The 15,023-nt window shown below is 36.6% G+C and overlaps 1 protein-coding gene across 1 annotated transcript in view; it reads right to left on the minus strand.

The window, feature by feature from the left end:
* Positions 1-15,023, minus strand: part of INVS (inversin) — an 81,469-nt gene that overhangs the window by 38,703 nt on the left and 27,743 nt on the right. Inside the window, exons 3-5 of the mRNA XM_080611111.1 lie at positions 11,399-11,572; positions 7,401-7,568; positions 978-1,158 (exon numbers count right to left, since the gene is read on the minus strand). Coding sequence (XP_080467237.1) covers positions 978-1,158; positions 7,401-7,568; positions 11,399-11,572 — 523 coding nt within the window. The remainder of the gene's footprint in view (positions 1-977; positions 1,159-7,400; positions 7,569-11,398; positions 11,573-15,023) is intronic.

Genomic DNA, 15,023 nt, shown 5'->3' on the forward strand with positions numbered 1-15,023 from the left:
TACCTAAGAATAAAGATACATATGCAAGAACATCTCAGTATGCTCTAATTGCCTGAAAATCATGAGCATATATAGCCTACGGAAGTAATGTATTTTACAATGCTTTGGAGAATCTGAAGCTAGAAACACCCCATTCTTCTAATTGTGGCCTAGCAGAAACTATTGTACTAAGAGATTAGTTAGCATAATGCCAGGCTGGAATTAAATAAAAAACAGAGAGAAAGATTAAACACCACAGTCAATTAATTATAAATTATACAAATACCCGCTGGGTGGAGAATGGATTGAGAGCAGCCCTGAGGAGAACGACTTGGGGGTGTTGGTTGACAAGCTCAACGCGAGTCAGCGGTGTACACTCGCAGCCCAGAAAGCCAACCGTGTGCTGGGCTCCATCAAAAGGAGTGTGGCCAGCAGGTTGAGGGAGGTGATTCTTCCCCAGTAAATCCATACTCAAGAGACTCCACCAGGAGCCATCGTAAGGACATGAACTGCTAGACTGAGTCCAGAGGAGAGCCACGAAGATAGTCAGAGGGCTGGAGCACCTCTCCTACGAGGACAGGTTGAGAGAGTTGGGCGTTTGAGCCTGGAGAAGGGAAGGCCCAGGGGAGACCTTACAGCAGCCTTTCAGTACCTAAAGAAGGCTGACAAAAAAGCTGGGGAAGGACTTTTTACAAGGTCATGTAGTAACAGGACAAGGGGGAATGACTTTCAACTGAACAAGGGTAGATTAAGATTAGATATTAAGGAAGAAATTCTTCACTGTGAGCGTGGTGAGGCACTGGCACAGGTTGCTCAGAGAAGCTGGGGCTGCCCTATCTCTGGCAGTGTTCAAGGCCAGGTCGGACGGTGCTTTGAGCAACCTGATTTAGTGGAACACGTTCCTGACCATGGCAGGGGTTTCGAATTAGATGATCTTTAAGGTTCCTTCCAACCAAAACCATTCTGTGATTCTATAACTTTGGCACTGTTCAGTTTACCAAGTAAGGCTGCCCAGTGAAGGGGAGTTCGAAACAAGTTGTCATAAGATGTCACATTGCAGCCTTCGTAAGAGGTCAGGACATCAACAACTGCTACATTCCCATCAGCAACAGCAAAATGAAGAGGAGTTCGTCCTTCATAATCTTGCCAGTTAAGCAGAGATTCTGTAGGTGCAGCTTCCTTTAAAAAAGAAAAAATTAAGTTGAAGAAAAAACTATATACTCTTTACAGGGGTTTTTTGTGTGTGTCTCTTGTAATAAAGAGATAAATTATCCTTGTTTGGTACAAGATAGCTCTACAACCAAAGACTTTTGTCACAGTACAGGCTATTTTCAAGTATTTCTTAGAAATTTGTTTTATACTTAATTATTGTACTGACCTAATTTTCAGTACATACCCTGTAGTTTTAACACCGTTGTGCAAGTGGCTCCTTGCACAGATCTTTAAAAGACTAATTCAGACTCTTGCGGAAATAATTAGATCCTCTTCATTGATTTTCTAAGTTGAACACAATACATATATCTTCATATTTTTTCTCCTAGGGCACTCCCCTTTTTGGACAAGTTCATCTTATGGCTTTCATCATAATACTTTTCTAGCATTTTTTAAAACCATGTAACTATCAGTATTTCTAAAGGACTTGTCAATGCCTCTAGCTGACAGAAGTAAGTTAGGGAGCACTTCTAATGAATGCATCTACTTGTAATGGGCTTAATTTTGAATACAAAAATCTTTTAAAGTATTGTGATTAGTCATTTGATCACATAACATAGTCATTAACAGATATAACTTGACATTTAATCACATTTTCTTAAAAAACTAAATTACTTTCACATAGGCTCCTAGCTATATAGTTTCATATTATGATAATTTCCTGTCTCATCAACTTTTTTCTAGACAGATTTCTCTTCATGTCTTTCTTTCTCTGGCAAAAGAACATATACAAATAAAAGAATATCATCTTAGCATTGCAGAGATCTCCAAATGGCAAACATCATAAAGGCATAAAGACTCATGAAATACAAACTTTAAATTTCACTTTCCTGAAAAAAGAGATGCATCTAAAGAATATGGCAAACAATAAAACAATAGAAACTCAAACGCAGGACACCAAACATCTACAGCAGAAGCAGAATGTCAAAACAAGAGCTTAACTGAACTATAGGGAGTATATGTCCAGCAATTTAGTCGCAGGAACCCTATGCAAAATAAAAAGGAATGTAGTCCTGAGATACTTAACTTCTAACACTAGAGTGGATTTTAAATCATAAAAACTGACAAGAATCCTCCTGAAAATACAGAGCCACACTGCATCTTAAAATATACTTATGAAAGAAGACAGAGATTGTAATCAGTTGAACTTGTTAACAGTTAAAGCAAGTTCCTGATCCCTTTCTCACTAAACTTACTGCAATTTTGACTTTCAATAGGTACATATATAGGCCATAAAATCACCTGTATTTGCATTATTTGAAACACAGTAACTATTACATAGAAAACAAACATCTAACATTGAAAATGATAAATGAAGAAGCAGAAAGCCAGGAAATTCCAGAGTTATGGTTTCTATACAAATATTAATTGACCAGGGTTGTACATTCTGTATGTTCTATTTAATAGATAAAAACATAAATACATTTAACTGTATTTCCTAAGTACAATACGGCTAAATTAATACTGCAGTAGTAACTTCAATCTGCAATACCCCGAATCATTGTTTCTCACTGTCCTTCTAACAGTGTCAACTTAAACCTCTAATATTTGATTAATGTAAGTTTTCTACAGTTAAAACATTCACATACTTTGTACACTGTATGCAAATGCTAATTAAATTGCTTCACATATAAAAAAATGCATCAATTTTAGATTTTAGTAGCTAGCTATGTTTTGCTGGAGAAAAAATTAATATACTTGAAACATACTGTAGGTCATTACTATATCTATCTAGCCACTAGTACAACAACAGATAATCTATTAAAAACAGAAAAAAACAATAAATGTGAATCTTTTGACCACAACTGCAAAGTTAACATTGTTACATGCACAAACCACAATAATCAAAGCATGAAAAACACTTTTTTGAATAAGAATTCAAAAGCATTTAACTGAGCCATTACAGTGAAAAGTTTTATGTCTTCCCTAGCTTTAATAATTCTCAAGAGAAAGCTAACTGATAGTATGCTTACTCCATGTCTCCAAAGAGCTGAGCAGGGGGAGTAAAGAGCCGACTACAAAAATTTGGAAGGGATCTTTATGAGAATTACTTTTTCAGAATGACTAAAAATGAATGTTGATATGCACAGAAGTTATTACTGAAATTCCAACTCAACCACTCGAAAACCTGTTTGAAAAAAATGCACAAACAAGGAAATAAATATTTCTTCACTTCACCTGCAATTTACTGATGTAATCTGGACAGGTAATTTTATTAAAAGCACAACAACATATTAAACACATGATTCCTAAAACTCCTGTCTCAAAGACACTGATGTTGCCCAGAACATTTCCTCATAACCAAAAAGTGTTATTTTTGCAAAACGATAAAGAATCTTTTAATGACAAAGCTACTACTTATATTCTAGTGTAAAAGTACACACATGTTCTGAAATTTTGGCCACTTTAACTAAAATTTTCTAAACCTTTTCCTGCCTATTCAAGAGCATAATTCCTTTAGATTTTAAGTGGTTTTGGTGTCTAACTAGCTATAACTAAACTGTCATACTATATTAATATTTTAAGCACAATACACAGAAGAAAGAATCTACACATTTTTTCTGTGGTAACTAGAACAATGGAATTGTAGGCAATATGGAAAGTGTTGTATAAATAAATGTCATGTCTCTTACCATGAAGAATAAATAAAGAGAAGAGATACAAAATAGACAGAGAGTACTAAGCAGTTGCTTCCATCATATTAATGGAACCTTATTCTGTTCTTTTCTCCTTACATCTTCCCAACGTTTTCATGTAACCAAGCACTGCTGAATCTGGAAAGGTGGAAAAGGAAGTTGACCATGAGAGGTTCTCCAGATTAGAGTTTCCCTCTACTTCACATGTTTACTCTCCAAATATGTCATGAGTTCCATTTTTGCTGTATTTCATGGATTTCAATATTAGATACAATAAATTTGTGTGTGATTGTCACCTCTGCAAACCCAACCTATTTGTTGAACATTTAGTTGAGCTCTTTTCATTATTATTTTGGCAATTCCAATGAGCTAACAAACATCAAACAGAAAGACGACCCTTAATTTTATGAATTTATAAACAGGAGATAACAAATGGACATATCCAGATGGCAAAGCACGGAAAAACAAGAGTATTTTTCAGTATCATAGCCTGTGGTCTTAATAAAACCAGCAGCTTAACTTTTGACAAGTTTTTGTAAAGCGGCACCAGAGAATTCTCAGTAGGACACTAGATAAAAATAAGTTTGTGGGCAATTCTTCCAGGGTTTTAAACATAACATGAGAGAAACAGCAGTGTTGTTTTTTGTAACTTAGCAGGCAACAGAGGTTGCCAGTGCACAAGGGGTAATGGGTATAAACTGGAGCATAAGAGGTTCCATGTGAACATCAGGAAAAACTTCTTTACTGTGAGAGTGACAGAGCACTGGGACAGGTTGCCCAGGGGGGTTGCGGAGTCTCCTACGTTGGAGATATTCAAGGCCCGGCTGGACAAGTTCCTGTGTGATGTACTCTAGGTTACGTTGCTCTTGCAGGGGGGTTGGACTAGATGATCTCTTGAGGTCCCTTCCAACCCTTGGGATTCTGTGTGATTCTGTGTGATTGACCTGAGGTAGATTATCCATATCTGACTGCTATCTGAGCAACAGCACATAGCTTACTGCTTATAGCACTTTATCATGAAAGCAAAGACAAATGGTTTGTGTTGGAGGTGATTAAAAAAATTGAGAGGCAACAGTGACACAGAGTTGTAGGCAAAGGCACTGCTATCACTGCTGGACAATATTCTCATGAACTTAGAAATGCAGTTATGTGAGTTAAGACACAAGATGACCGAAATTTTAACTGTATGTATGTTAGAAATATCATACAGAAAGGATGTGAAAAACTATAAAATTAACCTGGATGTGAAGACCTAAAGAGGAATGAGAATAAAAGATGATACTTGGGCAACAGTTCTAGAACTGGGTAATATGGCAAAAAAAAGTAGCTAAGAAAGGAGGGGAAGATTGTGAACTCTGCTATGTAGACATCTATCAAGACAAGTAAGAAAAACACTTCGGTTTGGAGAGAAGACAAGATCTTACTGAAGGATTAAACTCAGAGGCATCATCACCACCACCAAAAGGTATATTTATACTCAACAACAGATTGATAATGTTTCTCTATCATCATCTTTCACAGCATATTCTGTAAGCTAAACTGCTTTTTCATTTAAACTTGCTATTATCTCACTCCATCATAAGCATATATAGGTATAACTATCTGAAATATAATTTGGAATATATAAATTTCGTTGATGCATGAAAAAGCCTAGATGGAATAAAGAATACACTCTTTTAACTGTCAGATTAAAAAAATCATCAAAAAGAAAAAAAAACCTGGACATGATCATGATCCTGTGTTACCCAAACTGAATCTTCAAGAACACCCTCAGCAAGGAGACATACATTTTTGACCTTCTTAGTACATGGGTGGGATGGAGTTAATTTTCCTTACAGCAGCAGGTATGGTGCTGGGCTTTGTATTTGTGATTACAACTGTTGATAAGACACCCATTATTTTGGCTGTTACTGAATAGAGCTTGCATAGCATCCAGTATTTCTCTTTTTCACGCCCTGTCCTGTCCTGCTCCCCTGCTCCCACCAGCAAGTAGGCTGGGAGTGGGTGAGAGACTGGGAGGGGACACAGCTAGGACAGATGATCAAAACTGACCCAAGCAATATTCCGTACCATATAACATCATGCCATAAGAAAAAAATCTCTGGAGGATGCCCATGGCTACACCGTTCGTCTTCCCAAACAACAACTAAGAGTGCTGAAGCTCTTTATCTGCTCTCCTGTGAGTGGCTTACATCTGTCTGCTGATGGAAAGTAGTGAATAAATGCCCTTTCTTGCGCACAGCTTTTACTTTGCAAACTAAACTGCCATTATCTTCATCCACAAGTCTTCTTGCCTTCCTTCTATTTTCTTCCAGTGTTGCAAGAGGGAAGTGAGCGAGTGGCTGTGCAGAAGTTACACTGTTGGCTGGGGCCAACCAGCCACAACTTTTAAAACCATTTACCTTGACTATGTAACATTTGAAAAAGTCTGTGTTTGAAACTGCAATCCTTAACTACTTTTCAGCAGATTTATTTCTCTAGTGTGGCAGAAAAGTACATGGTATATACAAACTGAAACTTTGTGACAAAATTTTGTTCGTGACAAATTATTTCACAACTCAGTCCAAATTGCAAGTATCTTGAATAAACAAAAGTAGAAAAAAAAAAACCCAAAACATTAACACTGGAAACTTCTCAAAAACTATTTTCATACTAAAAAACTATCAGTAATTGTAAAATTATCAATGTGATTTGGAGAAAAGCAAAGCAGGTATTCATACGTCACACAAGTTCACAACTTGCAAGCTAATCAGGCAAACCAACGTGTAAGTCATTGTAGCTGGCTTACAATCAATATCTGTCTAGTTCTGAAATACCTTTGAAAGACAAAGATATAGAGAGATTGTTGCAACATGAGAGAAAAATTCAATTGAAACTTCTGCATCTTTCCATGTTAGTGAAGTTCAGAGATTTCCACAGAATAAAAATCAACATAAAGATCAAGCTGAGCACATGATTTCATTATAACTGTGAGTGTAGAAAATGGAACTGAAATACTGAAGAAAGAGAAAATATGCCATCAAGAAAAGAATATTAAATCTGTACACAAAAATATTTGGAAAGTCTCTCAATAAACCGATCATAGGCAGTCTGGTAATTGAGCAAATAGTTCCCAGAATTCCAACTTGCAGGATCAAATAAGACTTTTCAGTGCAGTTAACTAGAAATAAACTTTCAAATGATGAAGAAAAGACACACAAAAAAGAAATCAGTGTCCAAGATGCAACCAAGATGAGTAATACAACTGGCCATTTTAACTAGAACTTGCAACCCCTTCCTCCATTCCTTATCCTCAAAAGGAATAGTTACATCAAACTAATTAAGAGAGTATATATATAGTCCATAAGTTAGAGTGAAGATATTCACCCACAGAACTCAAAAGAAACCCCTCTCAAGACAGAAAGAATATTCAAGATGATTTCTTAGAAAATTCTGGATATTAGGAAAAGCAAGTGATTTCATTCTCAAGGAGTAAGTGGACTAAAATAAGAAATTTCAAGAGAAAAAAATAGACTTCTATCAGAGTAAAGTAATAAATACAGAAAGAGTTATATATATAATAGGCTTTCTTACCAGAATACACTTCACAGTGTGAATTGCACTAGGGTCCTTGTTGTTCGCTGCCCAGTGAAGTGGGATTTTTCCTTCAATATCAGGGATTCCAATATTTGAATCATGTTTTATGAGAAGTTTCACATGCTCTGGGTTATTGTAGTAGGCACTCCAATGCAGTGCAGTTTGCTAGAACACAATATTCACAAGTTTTACAAACATGCTGAAAATGAGTATAAGATGAAAATTAAAGTTGGTTAGAACCTGAAATATGATTTAATTATATTTTTTCAGAATGAAGGAGAAGATCACCTAGTCCAACTCCTCTGCTCAAAGCAGGGTCAACTAGAACAGGTTGATCAGGATAATGTCCAGTCAGACTTCCAGTTATCTTCACAGAGACTCTACAACCCCTCTGGATAACCTGTTCCAGTGTTTGACCTCCCTCACAGTAAAAAAAATATTTTCTCAGGTTTAAACAGAATTTATTTTATTTTAACCTGTGCCCTCTTGCCTTTCACTGGAGACCAATCAGAAGAGTCTGGCTCCATCTTCTTTACTGCCTCCCATTTATGCACATTGGTAAGATCATCCCTGAGCTGTCTCTTTCTGAGGTTAACCCCTTGCAGGTCTCCCTTCAATTCCTGACTACCAGTGGCTTTTTATGGGCATTATCAATGTTCATAATTATGTGAATAAACTAATGTGTGGGGTTCTTTTAAACAGCAAAATGTTGGTACATTAACAAGCATTTCATTTATCAGGCACATCTATCCCAACTGTCAAGTAACAGAGCGTTGTAAGATACAGAATGAATTTTATTTCCCACTTCTCTTCTCCCCTAATCCCTACAAATTATTTTGATTTGAAAACAGAAAATAACTGCTGCAAGACATCTGTGTATAAACCTATGACATCCTGGATTAATATCCTTGAACAGTGAGATAGAATGCATGAGTTCACTATGGTATCCCTAACATCTCTGTAAAGGAAGAAGGCAAAAAGAAGCCTACTTTTTGTGTTTGTTGCTTTAAGCTGTTAGTTTAGTACCATGGTGAGATAATATGATAGCACAATCTTTTTGTCTACTTGGTAGTTTTCTGAAAAAGAACTCATTGTAAGACATAACTGCAGGGGCTTCAAGGAAAGGTCTGATACCTGACACCACATACAACAACATAGAGCCTAGCATCATAAAGCATGTTCAAACCATCACAGCCTGTCAGGATTTGAACTGAAAAAAAAATTCAAGCAGTAGAAATTTGCAGTAAGTTAACAAACGTTATTTCTTAAGCAGAGCTACTCAGTATTCCTAGAAACTGACAGTTGCAGTGAAAACAAAAAACTTCTGATTACCGGGAGGCCAATGTAACCTTGGTTTACCGGCTTCTCTCACCTACATCTGCTTTTCAGCCAGTTGCCTACATGGAAGTGAAAGACCTCCCTCGCGTTCAGGAATTACATTTGACAATCTTGATGTGCAAGTTGCAGTAACGGAAACTAAAAACCTTTGTGCCTAACAGGGTCAAACTTGTTGGACTCTGTCCCTAAGACCACCTTTAATCAACCCGAATTCCATCTTTGCTACTGTGACTACTCATGACACTGGAATAAAAGTGCTCTGCATTTTGTGGGAAATCTGGCAATGCCTTAATACTGCCTTGGAAATCTGCTAAACAACAGGCAAGGTTCCTAAAAAGTTTTGGCTGGTTTCCATTTACCTTTGTCAATTAATTAACATGGTCAGGAAGTCAGCATGACCTCTCCAGAATGACTTGTAATTATAGCCAGGGTTTCCATGATACATGTTAGAATATCCTGGAAGGCAAACAGCTGAGTGCTAGGCCACAGGCTGGTTCAACTCCATTGGCCAGAGAGGACAGAAGATTCATTTGTTGGGAACTGGGCTTGCAGCTGTCTTATCCTGCTTCCTAGATGATAAAATCAGATAAGGATTTCAGAGTTTAAGCAGTTACATCACTAGGAAGTCCAGTCTCCTTCTCTTATTATGACCTCTTGTGGTAGAATGGAAACCCAGCACCAGCCTTGCCAGGCTGGTACACTGGTTATCAGCGGTTCCAAATACACTTCATCAGGACACTCCTATTTGAATCAGTGACAGATTAGAGGCTGGTGGGGAGAGTTTTTGCACCAGCTCCAAGATCACTTATAAACTTCAAGAAAGAGACCTACGTGCCCAACCCCTAAAAAGCCTCCAGCAGCAGTAACAGTTCCAGTTCTACTCCGCACCATGCCTACTTTGCCAATGGTAGTTACATAATTGCTTTTTGGTTTTCCTTTTGCTATCCACATTCAGTGCCTCACATTTTGTTACCATATCCTTGCAGAAAAAATTCGGCTTAGAGAACATTCGTATCTCTGGGATCTTTGAAAGAAGTCTCTTTCAGATTTCAGGATACACCAACTGCTCAAGCAGACAAAATTGAAACCAGATATTCCCAGATTAACAGGTCTGCAATAATTACTAAAGATGCGTCTACTAAAGGCAATGTGATCATCTCCCAAACAGGACACACATCAAGCATGCCGTCAAGAGGGATGTATCTGTTTAGTTCAAAACATACGTGGAAACACAAGAAATGCTTTACCTAGAACGTCAATCTGGCCTGCCTGAAAATCCTTTTTCTCTTCATACTCTGCTATTAATGTTAACGGAGGCAATTGCTTCGTATCAGTTTTAAAGCAAGCATTGCTAAGCACTCAAACTTAGGAACCACCCTAATTTGAGCACCTAAAACAGAATACAATTACCATATGCTAAATAACTATTCCCTCTTTTAAAACAGGTTAGTGGGCTATTACTGTGGACTGGCAGTACCTCTCTGTATAGAAAGTAACAGTAAATCACTTCTTTTCAGAACCGTACCACTTTCCTTCTAAGATCTGTCATCTCTTCTGGATGGTCATTCTAATGCTAGTCCTTTTTAACAAACATCTGAAGCAGCCTGGTTATTTTATTGATGTGGTAGAGCGTGACTTCACTTTGCAAAGGGACATGAGACAAGTCATGACAAGATATGCATTGTATGATATACCTGGAAAGTCACCTGGAGATTTCCTGGCCTTTCAAGCAACTGTTGTCAATACAGACACAAAAAATTAGTCTGAAGGACTTTATTCTAAGAACATAGTAATATAAAGCTCTGCAGATATTAAGATTACATTTTTTCCTGAGGAAGTCTGCAGTTTCATAAAATAAATGTCAAAGTGGCTAACAGGTGGTCTGCTTCAAATGAATGACTCATGCCAGATCAACTTCATCATCATATCCCTCTCACTAAATGATAGACTCATGGAAGCAACAGTGGATATGCATTGAGAGCAGATCTTCTGCTGCCAATAGGTCCATTTTAATACAATAATAACAACAACAACTTGGTACTTTTTATTGACCCTCTTAGAAAATCTTATTGATAAATGGCATCACATTCTATCCCAGGCAAAAATGTCATGTATGACTAGGGGACTCTAAAAAATGTCCATTTTTAATTACAGGGATACAGGAAAAAAGACAGTCACCCTGACAGATTTAGTCTAAGGGTAGATATTTTTACCTTTGGACTATCCTTGAGGATGGAAGTGGAGGACTAAAGTTGAGCCAGGAAAAAAGGGGTAGTGGTGGTTTGAAGGCGTTGTTCTAAATTTTGTCTTTGTTTCTCAATATGCAAAACTATTTTAATTGGTATCAGATAAAACTCATTTTGTTTAAGATGAGTCAGTTTAGCCCATGACAGTAACAGATAATCTTCCTGTCTTTATCCCAACCCATTATCTCAACCTATGACCTTTTTGAACCTATTTTCTCCACCTTTCATCCTTCTTCCATTGAGGAACAGGAGTGACAGATGCGATCATTACAACACCAGCATTGGCTGCTATTTTGAAGACTCAGAAAAAGTTTGTTATGACAGAAAAAAAAAATCACACACAACTGTTTGATGTAACACCAATTTCTAAAGTTGTTACAAATGCTGTCTTAAAATAAGCAGTGTTTTTACCTTGTTTCTGTCCTGGGTATCCACTTCTCCAGGTGCCATATACTTTAGCAGCAAAGCTAAACATTTTGGGCTTTTGTGACGTGTAGTTAAATGTAATGGTGTCATATCCTCTAAATCCTTCTGCATCCAGTTCCCTCTACGAGCCAGTAAAAGCTTCATGAAGCGGTAATTTCCCTGGATCAAATAAATAAATAAATAGATAAATTCCAGTTTATCAAACCAAATGATGATACTGTTTAGATATATTTACTATTGTATTACAGTGCCTAAAAAATCTCCACTAAACGAGGTACAAGCTTTGGAAACACCTAATAAAGATTTTTTGTTAAAAAAACATTAACTCTTGCTTTGTTACTTGGTATAAAACACATTTCTTCCATTACCAGACTGTGTAAGGCATGGTTCAGTAATATCCAAAACTCTGCAATATTGTCAGAGTTTTTTGACAACTTAACCTCAACAAACATCATGTGAAAACTGAAATAAGACCATTACATGCTGGTTTCAGCAAGGTAAACAGTTACCAGACGAGAAATAAAACTAAACATGAAGAAAGATCACAATTTTAAAAATGAAAGTAAGAAAAATTATAGGCAATGATTCAGAGAGATATAACGTACTTATCTGAATGAGCAGGAAATACACAGAAAACTGATAGTTTCTTACATTTTTAAATTAGGAATTGTATATGAATTTTGATCTACTGTATGCATGATAAATGGATGGGATAGCTAGGTTTGCAACATGTTTAAAATACTTAACACTCTGGACTTACTAGGTTTTCAAAAGAAATAATGTGGAAATGCTTCCATGACTACTGACTGAGGGTGGATCCCAGAGGAAATAATCTGGTTTTATTTCAGAAATAACTGATGAAGCCAGTCAAAAATTAGAGATATAATCATGCAATAACGCAGAAGCTGTAGTGATTTACGCTAAAGCCACCCTTAACTTGCTATTGCCCCTTGCTTGGAGGTTATTGTCTATATGTCAGAGATGCTACTTGTGATACTTTGATGTTTCCACTTCAATACAAAGTCTGCTGGGTTTTTCAAACCACCTTCAGCAGCTAAATTTCAACCAAGCAACAGCTGGAGCAATAACTCCTTAAAGCAAAACTTCTGGATCTAGCTTGTGTGATCATACATCCGTATACTTTTCCCACTGTAACTTTTAACCTTTCCTAAAATGAGTGTGCTGTCTCCCAGTTTTGCTCACTGTCCCCAGTGTTTCCCAAAATACTAGTCAGCAGAATTGTACGGTGGAGACAGGCCAAAAGATTCCAGAGGCCCCCATGGTATCCAGTGCCAGGGCATAAACATATTCTAGTTTTCCTTTTCATAGCAGCCATAAACTTTGGAAGGGCAAGTTTTGCATACATTACTGTTTTGTTCTTTGTCTCATAAAAATGGAGGAGTTGAGCTACGATGTGGGCAGAATGGATTTCACAAAGTCTGCCTAAAATAAATTAATGTGATTTCCCCCCCCCCGCTACACTATTTTATTTTAAAATACAAAAAGCAGGGAAGGCAAATTATTAATAAGCTCAGTCAAAATAACCTCTTCCTGCTTCTACAATTTATTGTCATCAGTTCTTGCTCTTCAATGAAAGCCTACAAGAAAAATCTGCCAAAAACCTTACCACAAACCTGCCTGAAAATGCAAATTTCCCTTGCTAGTGACAGCATACTACTGTGTTGTCCAACAGCATCCACAGCAAGTAGTGACTAATTCTCTTTCTTCTGCTAGGTGTCAGGGAAAGCATAACCTTAGGATTTTGCCCCTTTAATACACAGGCATGCATCAAGGCATACACTGAAGTACAGAAGCAGAACAGCATAAGTCTGAACAACTACTAATCCATGTAGAACACACTCAAAATCAATACGTGATAAATTTGGGAATGAGAATAAATAAATTAGGGATGAGAAAACTCATTATTGCCATTACATTTTACAGGTAGATATAAGAATTTGCAAAATTCATCAAAAAAAAAAAAAAGTAGCAAAAATTTGCAATGTATCATGATGAGGTTGAGAATTAAGACTGAGGGAAGACAACATTAAATAACTTGAGAGAATATTAGTCTTGGAAGAAATATAACTGCTCTTCTGCATCACAGAGGATAATGTATTTCGTTTGTTTTCAGTATTTCCTGCTCAATACACATGCATACACATGAAAGTGAAAAAATTTATTTTCTCTTGTTGATGGTTACTTATTAGAAGATTTACAAGTGTATTGTGTTTTCTGAAATTAATTCAGCTGAAAAGTCAAAGTTAAAAAAATACATAAAAAAATACATAAGGAAACATGCATTTTTATTATTAGTTTCTTTCCCTATACTTTATTTTATTTATGCTGTTACACATTTTTCCACCAGTTACTACTATATCATTCTGTTGCATGCTTAGTCACCAACCAATTCCTCTCCTTAGGAAATGAATCTGTAACAAATCCACTTATTCTGAAACACAAAAGATTCTGTTTCTTCCAAATGATTTAAGATTTTTTTTTAACACCACCACAGAAAACCACCTGTGCTTAGATTACTTGCAATGATCTCATTCATGCTCTTACTTCTGACTGCTGCTCTTTTCTTTAGTAACAGCGTGAATGTTGCTGTGTTGCTTTCACTTGTTAGAAAATAATACCATCCCTATTAGTGATAAAGGAAAAATGTCCCACCTTCAATTGATTACTGCTGAAGTTTGTAAACATGCAGTATATCAACATGTCTTGAAGGTTTAGATTTAAATTAGGTTTCACTAGGTGGAGGGAGAAAAAAGTATACTTAAAAAGCAGTTACTAACCAAATTCCTTCATTTTTATAAAATTCTTGTGTACAACAAGTCTTTGAGCTTGCTGGTTTTTTCTTATAGAAAATGCACTTGATTTGCCTAAACACTCCTGGGTAGTATGAAGTGCTTTGTGTCAGCCCATGGTCTCAACATCAATAGTCCCTAAAATGATTCTGTTATACTGTGAAAACATTATGAGCAAATAGGATTAAATACTGGTACAGAAAACTCAGTTCCTGGTAGCCAAAATTTACTACTCCAATGCTGATTCTTAAGATTGTTTTATATTCTGTTAAAATTATTTTTAGCCAAAAGCCTTCACTGTGTATGCAAACTACGGCAGTTTTAGAGAACAGCTGACAACTAGCTTCAGCGTAATCAGAAGAGATACTTCTGCTATTTCAAAATTTCAGCCACATATACTAACCACAATAGAGTATAACATATTTTTTAGTAGAGAGATAGTTCAATAAGCAATCATTGCTCTGCCATCAAGGAGTGACTGTGAATAAAGTTCTGGACCCCACACCTGACTGCTGAGCAGTCAGAAGAACTTTCTTCAATGTTTCAACAGAGAAAAGAGGACAGGAGAAACATGTTAGTTGGAATAAATGAATTTGCCAGAATTCAGATTATCCCTGAAATCGGAAAACTTACCCCAAAATTGCAAATTCACTCAAAGTGCCTAATATTTTCAATATGACTCCACTGCCAGGAACAGGTTCCAGTAGAAAATTGCTAGTAAACTCTTTCCTATGCTTTTCTGGACCTACAAGACAATGTGTTTATTTCTCCATCCACCTAAAGCAGCTTTTCAGTCTATT

The sequence above is a fragment of the Psittacula echo genome (genome assembly GCF_963264785.1).
Source record: "Psittacula echo genome assembly, chromosome: 2".
Taxonomy (NCBI): Eukaryota; Metazoa; Chordata; class Aves; order Psittaciformes; family Psittacidae; genus Psittacula; species Psittacula echo.